This window comes from Macrosteles quadrilineatus, unplaced genomic scaffold (assembly GCF_028750875.1).
Source record: "Macrosteles quadrilineatus isolate MER2022 unplaced genomic scaffold, UCM_ALF_1.0 Scaffold_4__1_contigs__length_99947679, whole genome shotgun sequence".
Taxonomy (NCBI): domain Eukaryota; kingdom Metazoa; phylum Arthropoda; class Insecta; order Hemiptera; family Cicadellidae; genus Macrosteles; species Macrosteles quadrilineatus.
This window is the reverse complement of record NW_026542597.1, coordinates 81,658,408-81,679,610: the sequence shown is the minus strand read 5'-3', so window position 1 is coordinate 81,679,610 and position 21,203 is coordinate 81,658,408. Positions and strand designations below refer to the sequence as shown.

General features: G+C 35.1%; 1 protein-coding gene across 6 annotated transcripts; it reads left to right on the top strand.

Moving 5' to 3' along the window:
• The first annotated feature begins 1,932 nt into the window (after positions 1-1,932).
• LOC128991950 (oligoribonuclease) lies at positions 1,933-14,618 on the top strand. Of its 6 annotated transcripts, none has more exons than XM_054415254.1 (7): positions 1,933-2,087; positions 2,556-2,709; positions 4,737-4,888; positions 5,868-6,029; positions 6,445-6,538; positions 8,415-8,541; positions 13,779-14,618. In XM_054415254.1, the coding sequence occupies exons 2-7, from the start codon at positions 2,610-2,612 to the stop codon at positions 13,948-13,950; spliced, it is 807 nt and encodes a 268-aa protein (XP_054271229.1). In that variant the 5' UTR covers positions 1,933-2,087; positions 2,556-2,609; the 3' UTR covers positions 13,951-14,618. The 6 variants fall into 6 exon arrangements, with proteins under 6 accessions (XP_054271229.1, XP_054271228.1, XP_054271226.1 ...); XM_054415253.1 differs by lacking the exon at positions 13,779-14,618 and adding an exon at positions 10,473-11,044 and having other exon boundaries at positions 2,595-2,709; XM_054415251.1 differs by lacking the exon at positions 13,779-14,618 and adding an exon at positions 10,473-11,044 and having other exon boundaries at positions 2,559-2,709.
• Positions 14,619-21,203: the final 6,585 nt, after the last annotated feature.

Below are 21,203 nucleotides of genomic sequence, written 5' to 3'. Positions count from 1 at the left end.
ATAAATTAAGTGAAAATATATTGCTGCACCCTGTTGGTAAACCTATTTAACTTTTTAATTTTATGCTATTGAACATAACAGAATCATATTGTTTAGTTGAACCAGCTGTTAAGATAATTCAATTTAAATATGAGTACTCATAAGGTTAACATGGGAAACTCCAGAGCCACTGGGGTGGAGCCCTTTTGACGGATCTGCACCAGACTTCACACAAACCATCCTTGAATAATGCTTAATAATGACTGAAAGTTTCATTACAATCTCTCTTGTGGTTTCGGAGTCCATAAAGGACAAACAAACAAACAAACATACAAACATACATTGGATGTTATATATATAGAAGCTTTAGGTAAATTAAGTTATTGTGTTTCGCTAAACCTATGCTTATGCTTAAATTAAACTAAAGAATATAGACCGAGCGATGGCTTCGGTCCAGAAAGAGCTTTTTATCACAGACACGAGTCCTGGATGGATCACTCTCGCGATACGGTCAAAATATTTTACTCGTATTAGGCATGGTGGAAGGAAAAAACGTAGGTGTGCTATTCCCACATATTCTGACGTCACTCGGATTGCAAACAAAAGATCATCACTGATTGTAACTGTCAAATTAGTATATGTATTTGTTTTTATTTGGTTGTTATTGTTTTTACAATAATAAAAACAATAACAACCAAATCAAAACACACATATGTTTTTTCCTTCCACCATGCCTAATACGAGTAAAATATTTTGACCGTATCAGGAGGACTAGATATTAGTACAAAAATGTGAAAATGGCAATACCGGTACCTATTTTATACAACCAACAAAAAACTAGATCTTTATTTTTATTAGCAATTAATTGCTGTTTATGGTAAATATATTAATATATCTGATATTACGAATAAGAGTAGCTAATAAAAATGGCGTTAGTTTGCCATCTGATCCTGATCACATTATTTACTCATTGGGACTGTTTGTGTTAAGTGTATCGTGTGTGGTATCTCTGTGGCCTGTCTGTTACCTAGTTGTTTTTGTTTTTAGTTTTTACGTAAGAAGAAGAAGGGTCTGACTTAGGGGAGGTACGAATGAGGCATTTAGTTCAAAATTCCTCCGCGAACAGCGCTGTAGTAGAGAGCACTTTGTCAATGAAGGTTTACTATTCGCAAAAATAGTTCTGTTCATAAAATAAAATTATAAATGCCTCAAATTCAATTTTATAATTTTTTAATTATAAAATTAAACTATCATAACCTAACCGAACTAACCAAACTTGCTGATAATTAAATAATAGAAAAAAGATTAGTAATAGAAAAAATAATTATGTTTATTAAATAAAACTAGAAATTGCTCAATTAAAATTTTATAATGACTTAATAATAAAATTAAACTTTCATAACCGAACCAAACCAACCAAACTTGCTGATAATGAAAAAATCTGAGACAAAAAGTTAATGCAACCAGCTAGATTCGAACCCGGGACCTTTAGCACGCCAGCCCGGCATTCTAGCCACTAGACCCACCGAAGCCGTTGTCCACAAACCGTATTGTTACGGTAATAGCGTTCCCTCAGCTAATAAGAAGCCCACAGCTGTCATCGTAGCCTCTTCCGTACCTCCCCTGAGTAAATACCGAAGAAGAAGAAGTCGAAGACCAGGCGACACGACGAAACCACTGAGCTATAATTCTAACTGGAGGTAGCACTGAATGTCAAAGATGCGTGTCGCCAGCCGCCATGTTTGCGTGAGGTGTGAGTTATAAAGAAGCCATGTTATTGGATGAAAAAACTCACTGCTATACAGACCTAGTTATAGAAGCCATGTCATTGGTTAAAAAAAACTCACTGCTATACCAACCTAACAAAATCAGCGACACGCTCTTGCTTGACAGACTTCTGCCATGGCAGTGCTACCTCCAGTTATAATTTTAGCTCAGTGGACGAAACGGAACGGAACAAAACAACGGAGACACTCCTTCCTCCTTCCCTTCCCTTCATAACAAACCTGAATGTAACCTAACCTTAATGAGTATTTAATAACAAGCTGATTATTTACTAGAATTAGGATAAATTGCTTAACTTTTGAATTTATCTACTTCGCTATTGGGTAATTATAAATTATAAAACTTATTCCTTTTGAGTTTTGCAGTTATAGATTTTTGTTATTGTGTGTGTGTTGTAGCCTAACTAAGTTAATTTAACTAGGCCTAGAGGCCTAGTTCCATATTGTATTTAAACAATATCAAAGTTTCTAATTTTATATTAGTCTGATGTAAATAATAACTTATTGGCCTGATATTAAATGGAGTATTAATTGGAAGCAATCTGGTGGTAACCGTTTTAGCCATTTTCAGGTAGCCTACCTACACCTGCATGGTTTGTGCATGTTTTCTTGTTTTGTTTTTTGACTTGAGCTTATTTATTTGAATTGTTTGTTGATAGATTTGATTTTGCATGTTTTATTTATTTAAAGGACGAGCCTATTGTACTTGTTGTATTGAATGGCAATAAAGACTTATGAGTTGATTTATAGTGTTTCAATATTTGTTTAAAATTGATTGTCAAATTGATTCAGTAGGCTGACAGCATTACACACTAAGTACATTGCTCACAGAAACGTCCGACCAAAATGTTTCTTGCCAGAGGATTGAAGCACTTTAAAACAGGTCGAGAAGCTCTGGCTAATGTGAAGACTACCAGGCGATTGTGGCATATAAAATTTTTTACAGGTGATCTGGAAATGTAAACTTAAACATTTTTATTAAAGCTCACTAAGTTATAACCTAGCATAAGTTTAATTATTTACTTCAATTAACTTAATCTAACATAAATAAGATTTGTGTCACTCAACTCCAAAATAAGTTATGCTGTGGGAGCTAGGAATTTAATCATTCGGTACAGGTTGCCTTCATGATTCTTTTTTAAAGTTAGGCCATTGATTAGGCCTACTAGCCTAAATAATCTTTCTTCCAACTTAGTGCACGCTGAATAATATCCGTTCCTGTCAGACAAAAGCTTTTAGTCTTAAGTACCTATATATTAAAAAAATAGACCAACTTATAAACTCTAAACAAAGTTAAAAAGGAACATTTTTGTATTCTTACGATTGGCCTATTTTGACTTCATCATTAGGCCTAAGTTAAGTTGACCAACTTAGGCATTGACAGAAAAAAACTAAATTTCATATCTTAACGTAAAATGAGTGTAGAATACAGCCAGACACCCTAGCTTTGTTAATGACTATGATCAGGGTAAAGTAAAAGTGTAGGCCTACTAAAATACGATTTTTAAGCCAGTTGATGCAGGATAGGAATCCATCAATACCTAAGCAATTTGGTACCATCAAAGAGCTAACTTAAACTTATTGTCTTGTTAAAGATTAAACTAGGCCCATTTTTCTGTTAGTTTTACGAGTGCATTAGTTCTTTTTTGCCAAAATATTGTGGATCTTTGTAAAATCAATACCGTAGAGGTTAGCACATTCAGATTCTATAAAACTGAATGAATTTGATCTTAGCGAGTGGCTAGGCTATGTTAAAAGTAGCCTTAACGTTTGAACATTATTTGTCCTTCAAGAGTAGCATGGGTAACCAAACACTTACAACTGTCTATGTAACTTAAGTATTGTTTTACTTATCAAAAACGGGTGAAAGCTCTAAGTTACCTGACATATGTTGTAGCCTAGGACTTGAGTTTTACTTGGGCTTTAGGTTGACCAGAGTAGTGTGCTAGAACACTAGGTTTGTTCAATGGCGGAACGGTCTAAAGCATTTCCTCTCCAGCCAGAAGATAACACCGTAAAAGACGGTCAAACTTCCATCTTGTTCTGGTTTGGTACGTGTCAGAACCGGCCTTAGGCACATGCAAAACCTTTATTCTCTCGTGTTGACCTTTTGTCAAAATAAAAAAGGTGCGGCCCCGCACCTCAGACCCGTTTAGTATAAATATACAAATTAATTATAATTTACATCAATACTGAAAACATAAAAAGGTGGATTATTAGTATTACATTTTGGTATTTTTTTTGGCTAATATTGTTGGGATACTAATTTTTTTATAGTAAGGGGCCCCGCTCTGATTGTTTGCTTGCACTGGGCCCAAGTCAGGCTCTGGGTGTGAAGCTAATACCTATTGAGTCCATCTGTGTATGGCAAAGCTTATTTAGGCAGATTCTTTGAGTAGAAACTCAAATCAGGATTTTTGCTTCTTTGTCCAGTGTCCAGTGTGAGTCTGCCAATTTTTTTTCCATTGTTGGAAAAGTCATATAGAAAATTAAAGAGTTAAAGTTGCATGAGGAAGAAAACATTAAGTTCTAGCAGACAAACAAAATCTGCGATAGTTGTCCTCTGACAAAATGCTTAGTCGCAGATAATTTTTAAAATGTCTGCGTAGCTAAGTTTTTAAAACATCACACATTAAATAAAAAAAAGTTAATGTGAAAAAATATCCTATGTATTATTTTAACATGCAAGTTTCGTTTTTTCTAAAGACTGTAAAGTTCACTAACACTCTTTTCGTTTGGTTACTGATAAAATACTCATTATTCTAAGTTTGTAAATTATTATATCTAACAATTTCAGATATTACGTCACATTACTGTTATCATATAGTCAGATTACATAGTTTACTTTGTTAATTGGCCTTTATGATAAGTTATGTAACATCCAGAATAAACAGAAGAGATACTTTAGTAGCTTCTTTTCTGTTATACAGTGTGAAATTAAAAGTTTCATGTGAGTTTGATGATTGGTTGCAGTGACTGGGATCAGCGCAGTAGTAGGGACGATGAACAACATGCATACAACCAACCATACAAACAATGAACTTCCCCAGTACTCGAGCTCGTACACAGTCCCCAAACCTCCGCCCAGCACAGGCGCAGAGAATATTGTTTGGGTGGATATGGAGGTAATGTTAAATATCCCTTTTCCTACAATTGAATTATGCACAGTAATATTAAATATTGCTTCACACTATCCTGATATCCCGTACAGCAATCCTTAAACTTTGAAAAGGTTTGGACCACTCTCTTAAGATTTTTTTTTAATATCCCTGACATTTATATCAAATAAAATTACGTAGCCTACAGTAGAACTCCAATTATCAGAACTCCCAACTATCCCAATTGCCGATTATTCAAATCGCTTTGGCTTACTGAAATAATTAAAAAAAGAAAATCACAGTAGGCCTAATAAGAATCGTTATTAAAGAAGTCAGAAGCCATGATCGTTGAAAAATCCAACACCCCTCTCGCAATCAAGTAGACTTCATCATCGTCTCCCGCCATAACGGAAACATCATCATCGTTTTTCTTTCACAAAGTCTCCCACAACCAAACCTTAATGTTTTCCGCGAACAAGTGGACGTGATCATCATCTTCGCCTCCTGCGGTCACGGATAATCATTCTTTCCAATTGCGGCTAAAGCTCAAATTATTCAATCGCAAAATCTTCGCAGACATCTACTATATTGGCATGACTTGGCTTAATTTCTGTAAAATACTCATAATATTAGTAAAAATGCAACTACAGTATCCAAATTTTGTATTATTCAAAAGAGAAACGTTCCCAATTGATTTGGATGATTCTACTGTATCTCTACTTTGCATTAATTCTTTCTATTAAGTTATAGTAAACAAAGTTTTTGTCTCCATTCTTCCATTAAGTTATGTGTTCCTTCGTAACACTTTGTTTGAACATGTTTGTGTTTATTTTTCTTCAGTTTGAATAGAAGTTTGATACAAAAAAACACTAATACAAATCTTACAAAACATATTTTATTTACCCGTGGTTTATTTTGTTAGACGACAGCTTGTGACTCCCAATAACCTTATGAACACTTTTTGAAATGAATACATTTTTTATAAACAATTCACATGTTTTGCCAGATGACAGGACTGGATCCAAATAAAGACCATGTGCTGGAAGTAGCGTGTCTGGTGACGGACGGAAATTTGAACATCTTAGCCGAGGGCCCTGACCTCTGCATCAGCCATCCTCCTGAGGTGATGTCGTCCATGAACGAGTGGTCTACGAAACAGCACGGAGAGGTCAGTGTGTTCTAGGCCTACCTTTGATTATTTATGAAGCTATTCCATCCCCAAAGTTGACTCCAGTTTTGATAAAAATGGATGTAGTTTAATCGAGAAAACTGATGTAACTTGCTGAATACTGTCAAATACATTGACTTTTTATTTTTAAGAAATTCAAACTTATTTAACTTATAGGGTGACCTTTTTTTAATAGCATCCTTTAATGGCACTTCTAATCTAAGTGACAAAAACTAAGGCAGAAAAAAGAATTGATTGTAGCGTATTCCGTGATTTGTTCATTCAACTGTTCTTTTAGGACCTTTTCCGAAACAGCTGATAGTTTGTATGTACTATGACGTGGTATGTACGGTACTAGTTGTACATATGTAGTTTGTATGTTTTATAATCAGATGAATAATTATGAATTGTTCAGTCAGGGTTGACAAGCAAGTGCCAGACAAATGGAATTCCTCTGCGAGAAGCAGAGTTAAAGCTTCTCAACTTTGTCCGGGAATGGACACCGTTCAGTATGTATTACATTCCCTAATACATTTTAAATATATAGTTGCTATTTATAACAATTATTTGTCTCGGCAAAAAATTTCATTAATAACCAACATACATACAATTTTTTTATTTAACCTTATCAAGTTCTTTCATTGCTTAAGTGGCTCATAGTTATGGTTTTTTTTCATTAGATATTTTGCATGTATACTTTTATGTTCTTCGATATGGGCTGAATAAAATTTCCAGCTTCATTAAAAGTCAAGTAACTAAAAACTAAATTACATCCTGTTTTTATTGATAACTAGTGTACATGTTGCTCAAATTCGAGCAGTTGCAAAGTATTACAGAAGTTATTTCAAAACGAATAACAGTCATATTTACATTATTTATAATTAGTTTTTAAAGAGTCAACTCAAAGATTACCGGTGTGTAACTCATGGAGATACTCGCGATGTACATAACAGTAATCAACGTTTCCTGTAAATATTTTATCAAATTCCATAACCTGGTATTGCTTTTTAATGTTTTCTACAAACATTTCCTCAATTATAGCCGCATAAGGTTGTCCATGTTTATCTTCGTTGTTGATAAACCTTTGCATGGTACCACCCTTGTCATCAGCAGTAATAAATTATAGATAATAAATTCTTTAAAAAAATACTATCTCTGTTTCTTCTAGTCGGCGGCGTTCTATGACTTTTTATGTATCCATAATTTGCAAATGGGTTCTTTCAATGATTTGAATTTTAAAGATTACATTTTTGTATGCGCATTTCTTTGAATTGCAGCTTAAATATTAGCAGCAATTAAATATCCAGCTGATCATAATGTTAACAAATATGTTCTTCATAAGGATAACATGGGAACTTTAAAAGCACTGGGGCAGAGCCCAAGGGACTTTTTCAAAAATGTAAGGTCAGTTTGCAAATCTACGCAACACATTCATTGCAATGAGATGTCAATGGATAAAATCGGTTAAGAAATGGCGGAGGAGTTCAACCGACAAATTTCGTTGTCGAGTATTAATTATATAGATACAGTAGACTCCCTCTTATCCGGACTCCTCGGGACTGAGGCCAGTCTGGATAACGGTTTTCCGGTTAAACCGATGTCCTCAAAAAACTCGTTAAAACGGACCATTTAAATGCTTACTGTATAAGCCAATAATGATTATTACGTAGGCCTATTTGGACAAGTGATCACTGGTCTGAAATCTTTCCCACAAGAACAGTCGTTTCAGTACCGTCCACTTCCTGCTGATCTAATCCGGTTAAACCGATGTGCTGATAAAAATTAACCGGTTAAAGAGATGTCATTTCCGGTGAGTATAGTCGGGTTAAGCCGATGTCCGGTTAAAAGGTGTCCGGATAAGAGGGAGTCTACTGTAGTTGAAGAGTAGGCTACAAAATTTAGTAACACAAGTTGACTTTTCTGACATTGTAAACCAATTTTAGTAATAACTAGCTGGCCCGACAGACGTCGTCCTGTCCTAATGTGGTTTTATGTCAATGCTCGTTCATTTTCAAGATGAGCTCGTTCGCATGGCTCAATCACGTCCTGGTTGATAATCGGATGATCACAAATTTGGATAGTTGGATTTTTACCGAAATTTGGGACATTTTACAGAAAATAGTCGGAATCAAACCTAGCTTTTACTATTACCTGTAATGTCTGTAAAGATTTTGCGATTACAAGATTAAATTTACGCTTTTGCAGCGATTTTGGAGGATGATTATGATTTTATGTGTACACAACCACATTAGAGGTTTTGGGTTTGCTGAAATTTGCTTCTGTCTTCTTGAACGATTCTTATTACTGTGTTTTGGATGATTGGAGTTTGGAAAGTTGGACTTGTATAAGGTATTTGTTAATGCTGTTTCATCTATCTAATTACAGAGAAATGTCCGTTGGGAGGTAACACTGTCTACATGGATCGCATATTCTTAATGAAGTACATGCCGGAGTTTGAACAACACATGCATTACCGCATCATTGACGTCAGTTCTGTCAAGGAGATATGCAGGTAGAAAACTGGTCAAGTATTACCATTGACTATTGGATACAGAAGAAGACATCCCATCTATATGGATCAGCTGTCGCCAAATTTTTACGAAAAAAGAACGTAGTTGTGTGAGCCAGTCACAGATTGCGCTAGTGTCTAAAACTCTATTTTGTACCTTATTTTTTGTTACTGGCATAGTTGCTGGGTCACAACAGTTGCTATAGCTAGTTGTTTAAGTTTGCTATAGTGAGTTGTTGGCTCAGTCGGTAGCGTGGCGGACTTTAAGCCCAAGGCAGCGATGTCGTCGGTTCGGATCCTGGTCACTGCCACTAAAATTTATCAGTACAGTTCACCTTTGTACTGTACCGGCTCACTCCTTGCTTTGCTGTAAACGATCCACGCACGAGCGCATAGTCTATGTGGACGGGCAAATGCAAGGTTAAAAGAGGCCGCCAACCTCTTTTTTTTTTTTAAACTCATAATAAGTCATTTTATCAGTTTGACTTGGTAAATCCATTGTGTAATCGGCAGAAATCAGTAATTTAGATCAGTGCAATCTGTAGGTAGCTCACATCAACTAAGACAAATTTGATTAAAAACCTGGCTACAACTTTAACATGGGGATGGAATGTCTAGTTGTTGTATTAATAGTCAAAGGTATTACCCAATTGAATATGTCATACTAAGGACTATATAAAGATTTTTTCAAATATACACTGAACCTGTATAAGAATTTGAAAATGTATAAGAACTGGAAAAAGTCTCAGAACTTCAAATGGGATCGGGAATTTGCCAAACGTGAACATGAACATGTCTATTCCTAACAGCATTCCATCGGGGTTTTCGTGCCAAGTAAAAACTCAAGGTTGTAATTGTGGAGCCTGATGTCGTCGTTATCATAAGAGATTAGCACATACAACTTGGCACCTTAAACTTTTGAACCTAGCCCTTTTTGTTTTTTAAAGGCTTGCTGGACACCTGAACTTAAACGATTATAAGTTTGTAAAATGTGTTTACCAAGGTATGAGTGCTATCACCCTGATGTAAAATAAACATTAAGTTATCAAGTTTACGAAAAAAACTACCTTGTTCTAAAACAGACTATCCAATTAACGAGCCACGGGACTTGATACTACAATGTAAGTGTGAGGTTATTTTTACTTAACAGTGACAACAATACAGATAATTTAGCTATCAATAGTCGTAGATCAACACTTCAATAGGAAATGCGAGTCATATTTGGGTTTTAATATATTCTCAGTTTTTCTGTTATTTAATTATTGTGTTATTTTAATTACAGCTCGTTGTTTAATCATTGTGGCCAAACAGAACAAGCTAATATGTGAACTATTGTTGATAGTTCTTGTACAATGACCAGAGAGTATACACACACCGTATTGAAATAAGAAATAAACATTTAGTCGACCACACCTACAAATGTAACTGAATGTAAAGCAAATCAAAACAGGGATGCTTCAGATTTTGACGAGGATAAGAAGTCTACCTGCAGTATCCAAAGTCACTTGTTGAAAAGTCTACTATCCCAAAAGACTATTCAAAAGTTAATGCTCTGACACTCTTCATATTCATAAAATGACTTTTAAAAACACAGCTAAAAATGCTTGATGCCAGGAAAAATTAAATATATTTTCTGTACATGATTCAAAAACAAAATTTCCAATAGGGTATGTTTTCAAGATAAATAAGATATTTGGTAGTAAGTTTTGGTTTCTAAACACAATCAACCAATCAATCAATTAGTTTATTATTTGTCAGCTACCCTTCACCAGATTTTGGACAGATCTTGTCAAATATTTCCTATCAATCTTTGTATACGTATACATGGAACTCTTATCCTCGATTAAGAAAACAACAGTAGATTTATCGCTGATAAAATCGCTTCTAATACTCAACAATTTAACTTAAAGCCATGCAATTGTTTTATTTTCTAGGAGATGGTATTCTGAGGGAATGTGTATAGCTAAAATCGGTTACTCGAATCAGACTCACCGAGCTATGGACGACATCAAAAATAGTGTTGAAATGCTGAAGTATTACAAGAAAAAAATATTCCGTCCTCCTTACGATCAAGTTATGAACGAATACAGAACCACAAGCAGAAGCTTTTCAAACAGAAGAATTTTAGAAAGAATCAGTTATTGAACATTGTAGCTTTGTTTTCCAAAATGTTTAACTGGTCTCAATTAACCTCAATTAATTTATTTGTGAGGTTGTTGACGAATAGAATAGAGAAAATATTTTTTTACCTCACATATAGGATATTATTGGGACCCCATCCTATTTTCGGGATGTAACTTTTTATTTTGTATGCAATACCACTATTGCTAAATTAGCAATTTTGTAATACTACCTAAAAAACAAACAATATTTCTTTTATGTTTTTTGTCTCAAGTTTATGATCAGTTATGGGTGATTATGAAAAGAAGGGAAAAATTTACTTTCACATGTTGTAAAGAAAGATGATATATAACTAGACATAATAAAGTATTTATTTACGTGTTGAGATTTTAAGTCTTCAAACTCATTTAATATCACTTTGTATTTTTACAGACCCTGAAAAGTGAAATGCTTTAATTGAAATGAGAAATGTTGTCATTTTTTACCCTTAGTTTGATTTTATTCATCTCTGAGGGTAGCTGAGAGGAAATTATGCTTGCCTGGAAATCAGAGTGTTTCTGGTTCTATCCTGATTTAAAATTAAAACTCGCCAAGTTGTGTCCTCCATCTGATAATTTCTCTTTCTTTTCTTTTAATTTTCTCTTTGTAACAATGGAATTATCAGGTTATTAAGATAAATTTGCAATATTCATTTACCGTACATAGTTATTTGTCAAAAAAGAAAGAAGAAAACTCCTATAGGGTGTATTTTTAAGATGTTTATCAGTCAAAAATCTTCCTTGTTAAATTCTTAGCATTTTTACTCATGTGAATATCCGTCTTAATGTGTCTTTGGTCAAGACGAAGGTTTCTGCTCTGGCAAGTCCTGTTGAAGAGAAAAATACTCAAACTGGTTCAAATTATTGCTTTTGTCGAGAAAAATGTTACAAATACAAACCACAAAGCAAGCTATTCTTAAAACTGTAAAGATATATTAGACACAAAAGCAAGTAAGACTGCAATCAGGGTACTCACTCAAATGTGTACTAGTCCAACCTTAAAACTGACAATTTTGCAGTCAGAATTTCAAAAGGGATGGGCCGCTGAAAATCGATCCGCTTGCACACCTTAGAATCAGATTCACATTAGATCTGCATACTAAGAGTCTGTCGACGACATGCCACAACATCGGAAACTTCACTTGTGGTTGTCCCTAGACTGTTCCGGTTGTGTTTGGGGTCTGCTACGACGTGATACGATTCCGCCTGTACATAGTTTCAAACCTTAGAAAAGATTTTGACTTCTCAGGATCAAACCGGCAACTTACTGATTATAAGGCAAGCATTATATTCACTCAGCTACCCTGCTATACAATATGTTAATTTATTATTGACAGATCAATTAATTAAATTATGAAAACCAGGAGTAAGACTACTTTTCAAGCCGAAAAATATGTAGTGTTTTTTATAAGACCTGCAAACATGAGGTAAAACACAATTTTTTAACACTTAAGTACACCATTTGAAGAAATCCCTGACTTTAAGAAAAGCAACCTTAGGCAACCAAGGAGCGATAATTAAGGAATCCTGTACAACGGGCAGTTAGCCTCCATTTCAATTTGCCATTCTGTGTTTCTTTGATTCGGCTCAATGCATAAATTACTCCTCTTTTTTGAATTTAAAAATCAATGCTGCAAACACTCTGTGCCTACAACAGGAATAGGAAGAAGATACCTACAGACCTGATTACAGAAACTAACTAAATTGTACCAATTAATTATTGGAAATATTCTTCAGCATAGTTCAATCAGTTTTATGGCAGAGTAAAACGATTATCAACCGAATGTAAAAAAAAATTTAAGTAGAGTCTGATGCTTTTTTTTTACTTTATACTTTTCAATGAAATGGCGAGCATACAAAGTAGTTCTATACATTATGGCTTTGAGCGAGTTTTTCAGTTAGGAAATATTAGTAAATTACCCATTAGGGAACAAACTATATACCTTAGGTGGTCCCGGGACCGATTTACGTTTTTGTTTTGATATTTTCTGCACCCAAAAACAGCATTTGTTATAAAGAGATTGTACCATTTTTCAATTTTTTATATGCATACATCTATTTGCATCAAACCTTCTCGAGGGTGAGGCTAGGGAGATTTTAAACACATATAATTGGTCTAGGCAAGTCCGATTTCAAGATCAACTTTTATGTAAAATTTCAGCCTATTCAGTCCAGGAGATAGGTATTAGGCCGTTTTCCCACTAGGGTGGCAGCCACTGGATGGCATCCACTGCCTTGTACAACTCGTAGCCTTGCTTGTCAATTCACACATGGTGACTGCCACCAAGTAGCTGCAACCTTCTCGCTAAAAAGTAGCCAAGATGGAATCAAATTTATTTCCTATTTCCTCTTTGGGGACGTTTTCTTTCTTCTTTGGTTTACCAACAGATTCTGATTCACTAAGCCTACATGCTGCTAATAAAAAACTTCCCTTGAATTATCCTGAATTGTATTGCCCTATTCATCCATATCGTTAACAAGCAATTAAACATAAGCCAATCAAAACAATCGGGGAGCGAGCTGGCGTAGTGGTTAGAGCGCGGGACTTCAGTCCCTGAGGTCCCGGGTTCGATCCCCGCCAAGTCACCAATGGATTTTATCTAAGTGATAATGCCGCAACCCCTAGGTCTAGCCTGAAGTAATGTGGAAAACAATCCCAGGCTCGTGCCTAGCGTCCTTAGGACAAAAGAAAAAAAAAAATCAAAACAATCTAGATAATGTTATAACTCAAAACAAACAGCCACGAACCGAGTAAGTATCACAGGTTTGTGTGTAGGTTGTAACAAATGGACATCAGTGACCGAGGGGTGTATAGGAAAGGCAGTCAGACAACAAATCCCCGAGAACTAGGTCGCAGCCACCTAATGTGAAGGGCTTGGTATATTACAATGACCCGCTACGAGTTGGGTCACTGAAAAAGCACGGTGGCAGCTATCAACTTGCGTCGTAGTTCTTTGGTGACTAGGTCGCTGCCACCGATGGCCTGCCTTCAATGCTATTTTACAGATCTAGTGGCTGCGATCTAGTGGGCCTTAAGTTAAGATTAGTTTACCAGCACCAATAATTTTTTGTCTGTTCTAGCCGATGGTACCCTGGAATATATAATCAGCAACCCAACAAGAAGGAGATAGCAAAACATCGAGCCTTAGCAGATATCAGAATGAGCATCGATGAACTCAAGTTTTACAGAGAACATATATTCAGAAAAATTGATTCACCTGAGGCAGTCAACGCTCAGTTGCAATGGTGTTGAGACGTTTCAGAGAAATTGTGCGTAAACATTTACTATTAGTGCCTCGAAACTAAACATTCCCGGTACTCTCAAGTATTTTTCAAAGATCAATTTAATCATTATTTCAGTGCAAATTAACTTTACAACGTTCTCAACCTAAACCTAGAATATTATTTATTACAAAATTTTGTGTAGCCTATTTTAATTAAGGAAATCAATTTCTGTGTTTTCTCCAGAATTAGCATTGTGAGAACTACTTTTGATCATTTTATAACATAAATATTAGATCCCAATATCAAAATATTACATTAAGTTTTCCTTACCTAAATAACATTACAATACCTAAAATGAGTACCTGTATTTTACCAGATAATGTATTTTATTTTTCTGCAGATATACAAGTTTGAACGAATGTAAACATTAGACTGACTTAAAAAGTTACCATTTTTCCAATTGTATTGTTCCAGTTAAAAGTATTTTGTATATTTTTCATTAACTCATTCCTCAAAGAAAGTTTGTTACTGTCTTGGCATTTCTTCATCCGCGCTTTGTGTCCTTTTTGGTGTTCTTGTTTTATCTTAAAAGTTTGTTAGCGAGCTAATTTATTTTGCATGTAAACTATACTCTACAATATTATGCATTTGTCCATACGTTTTTCTTGTAACCCATTAAAATATTTTTTCATGTTTTGTACTACTTTGTCTTGTTTTTGCCCATGTATAGCTGAACATTTGTGGTTTCTTTTTTAAATACTCCGTTAAGCACATCAACCCAACAAAGAAATAAACGCACATGAGCTTTAGCTGATATACAAAGCTCAACTAGGTGTTAAAGCTCACCAGATATGGAAACTAACCTGCAAATTACACCTTTACTGTACCTATTTGTTGAATGAATTATTTGTTTGTACGGCTAAATCTTTTGTGCACCTCTCATTAAGCCAAATTAAGAACGATGACAAATAGTTCCAATTGATTTTTTTCCTCCATGGAGAGACCAGTGCTTCTGTTTAATACAGCTTGATCTTGGGGTACTGTGTTTAAAAATAAATTATGCCTAATTGGCTCGCTTTCGTGAGATTTAGGACCAATTAAATAGGGTCATGAGAATGATCAGAGAACCTGGTTTCCAGTTTTCTACAATACTCCTCTCCTGTCCTCACCTCCTTTCATCCCCTTCTATTGACAGCCCTTCAACATCACATATTATGATCCTTATGTATCTAAACAAAATCGTGCAACCACCACTGCTGTAAAAAGTATGGTTCAAAAGTTATTGAAACATTGGTGATTTTCCCTATAAAATATCGTGGTTACTTCCACTGCTTACCCATGATAAAGGTGACAATCTAATGGGAGAAAGTATGTGTCAGATTGCTGATACCGTTTGTTTATTTTTTGCCTACAGCATATCTACACAAAACTAACTGAACATAGATTCTAATGTCAGGGTGTGTCACATACTGTTAAGTCTATTAAAAATTTGTAATGGTATATTTTAAATCACACACTCTATTAAGATGTATTTATTAAGGATATTAATAAGCCTGCTTTCCTGTTAATTTCCTTAACTACTGGCAAATTCCCTATGTTTTAATCAGATAACTCTATTAAGATTTGTCCGTTAAAAGTGTACAATACGATACACTGTAAGGTATATTCAGTGTAAAGTTCCCAATGAAATGTTGTTTAATCAATTGACAAAAATAATAATAATATCTATGGTTCTTACCGTCAACGCAATCAGGGGTAATATTCCACTACGGCCGTTTCGGAGATGACTCCATCGTCAGGTGCGTAGTGGTACACTAAACTATAGTCTTGTCACATTTAACACGAGTTTTCTTCATTTGCATTGCGTCAAGGGTTGAATAAATAATACACATATATGTACAGGACGGACACACAAAAACACAAAACGAAAACATTTAGAGCGCGTGCACGGCTTGAAAACTGACGACCGACTCATAAGTCGGTCATCAGTTTTCAAGCCGTGCACACGCTCTAAATGTTTTCTCCGAAACGGCCGTAGTGGAATATTACCCCTGATTGCGTTGACGGTAAGAACCATAGATATTATTATTATATTTTCACGCAATCTGCCACACTCAAGAATATAATTGACAAAAAGACATTTTTCTGTGATCATTGTGATTTAGCCTCCGGATAACCAATATTTCAATAAAGTGGTTTAAATACCTGCATAAAAGTTATCCAAAATGTTGCTCACGGCAACCGGTTTCAATCCACAATAGGGATCTTCATCAGGCCGATCAGGATGTCAAAACATTTTTTCTCTTCTTGCAAAGGTCGTCAAAAGGCGTAAAAAGCAATGTGTGCATGTTTTTTACGCCTTTTGACGACCTTCGCAAGAAGAGAAAAAATGTTTTGACATCCTGATCGGCCTGATGAAGATCCCTATTGTGGATTGAAACCGGTTGCCGTGAGCAACATTTTGGATAACTTTTATGCAGGTATTTAAACCACTTTATTTTTCTGTGGTTGCAAAAAGACAATTTTAACCTAAAAAACATGACAAATATAGAAAGGAGATATCTGGAGATTGTCGTTATAAATTAAGAGTACAGAACACCATCTTAACGGTTAAGTTATTGAAAAATAATGTAGGAATTACTCAAATATTCCTTTTAAAACCATTGGCCACAGTTAAAAGGTTTTTTTAAGCAATGCAGGGTACTAAACTCTAGTTCTACATAACCCACTGACCTTCAAGTGGTAATCTCAGTTCAATATTACAATTAGTGCATACTTTTAAGTCACTCTATGTTGGAATTGAGCTAAATACCAGTACATTAAATAATCCGTATGAGATTTAAAAGGATTAAAATATATTAATTGATGTAGTTTGACAAATAATTTTATTTAACACTTATGATTGGACACCCTGTAAAATGTCTCATTGACTTTACAACGATTTTGTAGCAGTGCATACAATATAAAAGCTTAAGTCAATACCAACAATCTAAAACAATAACAAAGTTGTGAGCAGATTGCATCCACTGAACCACTCAAAGTTAACATGTTTACATAAACATAAATCTATGGAATGTCTTCCATTTCTACAAGTTTCTTTTACATATCTAATATATAAAATTCTCGTGTCACAGTGTTTGTCTGCAAACTCCTCCGGAACGACTTCACCGATCGTTATGAAATTTGGTGTGTAAATTCTGTAGGTATGCGAATCGGACGTAAACTATTTCCCGTTTCGAAATTCTTAAAAGGGCTCCGCCCCAGTGGCTCTGGAGTTTCCCATGTTAACCTTATGAGAAATGGAATTAATGAATCTTAACAGCTGTTTCAATTAAACAAGTTGGTTCTGTTCTATGATGTTCAATAGCATTAAAGTTACAAGGATTACCAACAGGGTGCAGCACTATTATTTCTTTTACATTTATGACAACAGCTAATTTGCAACCAAAAGGTGAGTGAGCGTAGCGAACGAACTTCAACCTGGAGGCGAGTGAGCGTAGCGAACGAGCTAACCTGAAGGCAAGTGAGCGCAGCGAACGAGCTCCAACCTAAAGGTGAGTGAGCGTAGCGAACGAGCTCCAACCCAAAGGTGAGTGAGCGTAGCGAACGAACTTCAACCAGGACGTGATTGAGCGATGCGAACGAGATCATCTTGAAAATTAAACGTAACGGTACTTTCTTTCCATCGGTCTGTCTTAGGGGAAACCTATAACTTAGGCGATACGAAGTTCGCCGGGTCAGCTAGTTTATTATATATATATATATATATATGATGTGGAAGATAATCAACATTAAAACATTATTTATTCTTTCTTGATTGCACTTACAATAAGGCCTTTGTACAAAAAAAAACTATAAACACTTAACAAAATGCCTTGAACGGGCAAAGAATTAGAACAAAATAGTTTTAAATATTCATTTTTTAATAATTTAAAAAATGTTTAATGCGCCTGTTTCAGCTGTATTTTAGGCTTTTTCCTTGAGAATATCTCCCAGTGTTTTAATTCGATTAGGTTTTTCCTTGAGAAATAAATCTCCCAGTGTTTTACTTGGATTAGTTTTTTCATCGAGAAAATCTCCCAATGTTTTACCCTTTACGCAAGGACGCATCTTTTTAAATACCTCATTTCGCATGAAGTTTATAAATCTTGTCGAGTAGGTGTTAGGATCAACTACAGAAAAATCTTCTTCTCCGATAGCGTTTTTTACTACAGTCTCCGCTTTCTTTTTTAATACATATTCCTGTAATATGTCTATAATTCCTAAATGAAGCATCACTCTTTCGCCATGAACAGTTAACGCAGGTATACTGTTCGGCTGATTATTTCCTCCAAGTTTAGAAACAGATGTAGTTTTTACGTCGTCTTTACTTTCACAAGGTATACTGGTAACTTCACCAGTAGCTCTTTCCCTTTCTTCTTTATTTAATACTCTACCTTCATAAACAATACCCAACAGTAAACTGTAATCAACAATGTTTAACTCATTCAAAATCTTAGCATCGGAGGTGATAGCGTTTACAAGTCTGTCATAGTCTTTAGCTTTTAAATATATCCCGTGAGAATGCTGAACAAGAAAGTCATTTTCTTTGTAAGTTGGGGACGTGTTAATCTTCTTCTTTTCATCTTCGGACGCTTCTCTCTTGTATCTAGATCCTTTCAGGTCATATTTCTGACTGATGATCTCAAGATCTGAAGGCATAATGTTGTTCATCACTACCATATTTAAATTACGTCTCAAAAGCTGTTTTAGAAAGGACGCTGGCACATATGTATAGAGACCAAAGAATTTTGTAAGCAGGGTGGATGGGTTCTCTCCCATATGCTTTAAAAACGGCTGCAGTAAATGTTCAAAAGTAGTTACTTCTGATGACTTTAAAGTTTTAGCCATAAACTTTGCATCACGTGATACATACAAGCCGGCTCCACTCTTTCCTGGGTTTGAGAGTTCTATTAACGTGTCTTGGCAGAAAAATTTTAAATAGTAATCTTCGTCAACGCCGAACATACGCCTCAGTTTCAGGAAAGTCAGCGGTGAGTGTAAAACGACGTTGAAGCTTTCAAATTTCCCACTCCCAGACACATCTGACATTGTGACAGTGTAAGGATCATCAGATTTCACTCTTTCAGATTTAAAATTAGTGATGGCCTTTTCAATTCCGTTCTGGAAGAAGCTTATGAATGGCAAAAAATTTTGTTTCTTGTATGCCCAATATCCTTGGGCATCACCTTTATTTTTCAAGAATTCTTTAAACTCACCAAAACCATCAAGGCAAACCCATTTATCATTACCTTGCATTATATTACTGTTTGGCTGCAGCTTACCTACCAAAGCCTCCATGATACCAATAGTAACCATAGTTGTGAAATCTTTTCCTTTCATGTTGTTCCACAAACGGTTACCGATGCCACTGACTGTATTGCCTATCTCCTTTATATCAGGAGTTGTAACACTGTCTACTTTTATTCTATGGATGAAAACCGAGCATTCTGATTTAAGAAACTCTGTCTGAACTTTTGGACGTACATTAACAGATAACAGGAATGAAACGTAGCTTTCCTTTGGAAACGTATATTGAACTGAACCAGTTTTAGAAGTAGCATCACAAAACGTTTCAAAGCTTGTCTTAGTCTTGTCAATGAATGTATTAAATGTCACAGGCTCTTTAAATGTCATACTAGCTTGAAATAAGACATCGACAAATCCACTTCTTGGAAAAGGTTGCTGGTAGCAAATGTTTGAAGTTATATCACGTACCTGTAGACCAGCAGTAGATTCAGAAGTGCAAAGTAGCCCCGACGTGCCGATGTTTTCTTGAAATCTGGGTATTTTAATTGATCCGGATATCGAAGACTTCAACTTGCCAAACATGTTACGAATCAAACCCTCATTTGTCCTAAGGTTGTCGTCATTGTTTTCTTGCCTACAAATGTCCTTTATACTGTTGGTAACAATGCTCGGCACATCACCAGTAAACGCGCACGCCACCACAGCCACCACACTTATCACAATAACTAGATGTATCACTGCAACTACAATACATCTTTCTTCCATGTTACGTTAACAAAGTCTAGTTTATGTATAAAATGATGATAAATTTGAACACGGTAACGCAACTTATATATGTGTAGGGGTTGTCATGAACATTACAAGTGCACAGTTGTTCAAATAGGGATTGACAACCACAGTCCCACTTGTGTGTCATTCATTCTCTACCAAAAGTTAATAAAAATATGTCTAATAACACTTGAAATATGTATTTACACTTATACTGTTGACTGACAATACAGTAAATACTCTGATGTCTGTTTGTTTGTAAAATTTGTCGGTACTTTTTTGTTGAAGGGAATATTCATTATTATCGATGATTTTTTTTATCGAATTTCCCTATAGGGAATTTTAGCGAATTTCCCTATAGGGAAGTAGCTATTACCGTAGGTAGCACGGTAAGACCTAGACCAGGGACCGATTTACTTTTTCATTTTGATGTCCCCAGAGGCCGAAAACACCATTCGTTCAATTTTTTTTATATATATATATACGTCCGTGAACGCGATAACTTGAGTAATTTTTGTCCGATTTTGATGAAATTTGGTTTAAAGGTGTAAAGCGGGATAAACTTGAATGAGTTCGCGAGCCAGCATGATCGGACCATGGGAACGGGGCTTTACGGGGGGTTTTATGGGGTAAAAATTGGTTATTCTCACTTTTGACCCTCAAAACACAAAATTTCCCAATTTCTCTTTAGACCTTTTTAAAGAGCTTAAAAAAACAATTAATTTAGTATATAAAAGTATTTTTGTTCGGTTAATAGTAACGGAGAAAATTAAAAAAATTTTAAATTTAAAATTCCCATGTTATTCTTATGGAGAATATTGTCAAATGCTGTAGTTTGCTTGTTTATGGATATATTTTGTATTTTGATCAAATTTATTTATTTTGTACTAAGCTATCAATATTTTACAAAAAACACACTTTATTAGTTTCATTGTAGCAGCAAACCTAGGTACTCGTTAAACCTAATGTTATTAAAATATATTTAATTGAAAATCAATTAATACAAATGGAAATTCGCTTAGTCGGCAGGTTTGCTGCGGCGGGGGTATTATATTAATATTTTATTTTTTTATCTAATATATCGATATTAACAAATTGAAACATAACAGCTGACATGACAACTACAATAAATTAATATTGTACACTATCAAAAAACAAATTTTAAAAACTATATTGAAATGAAACTGCTCTAATAACATAACCAACCAAACTTGCTGTAAGATT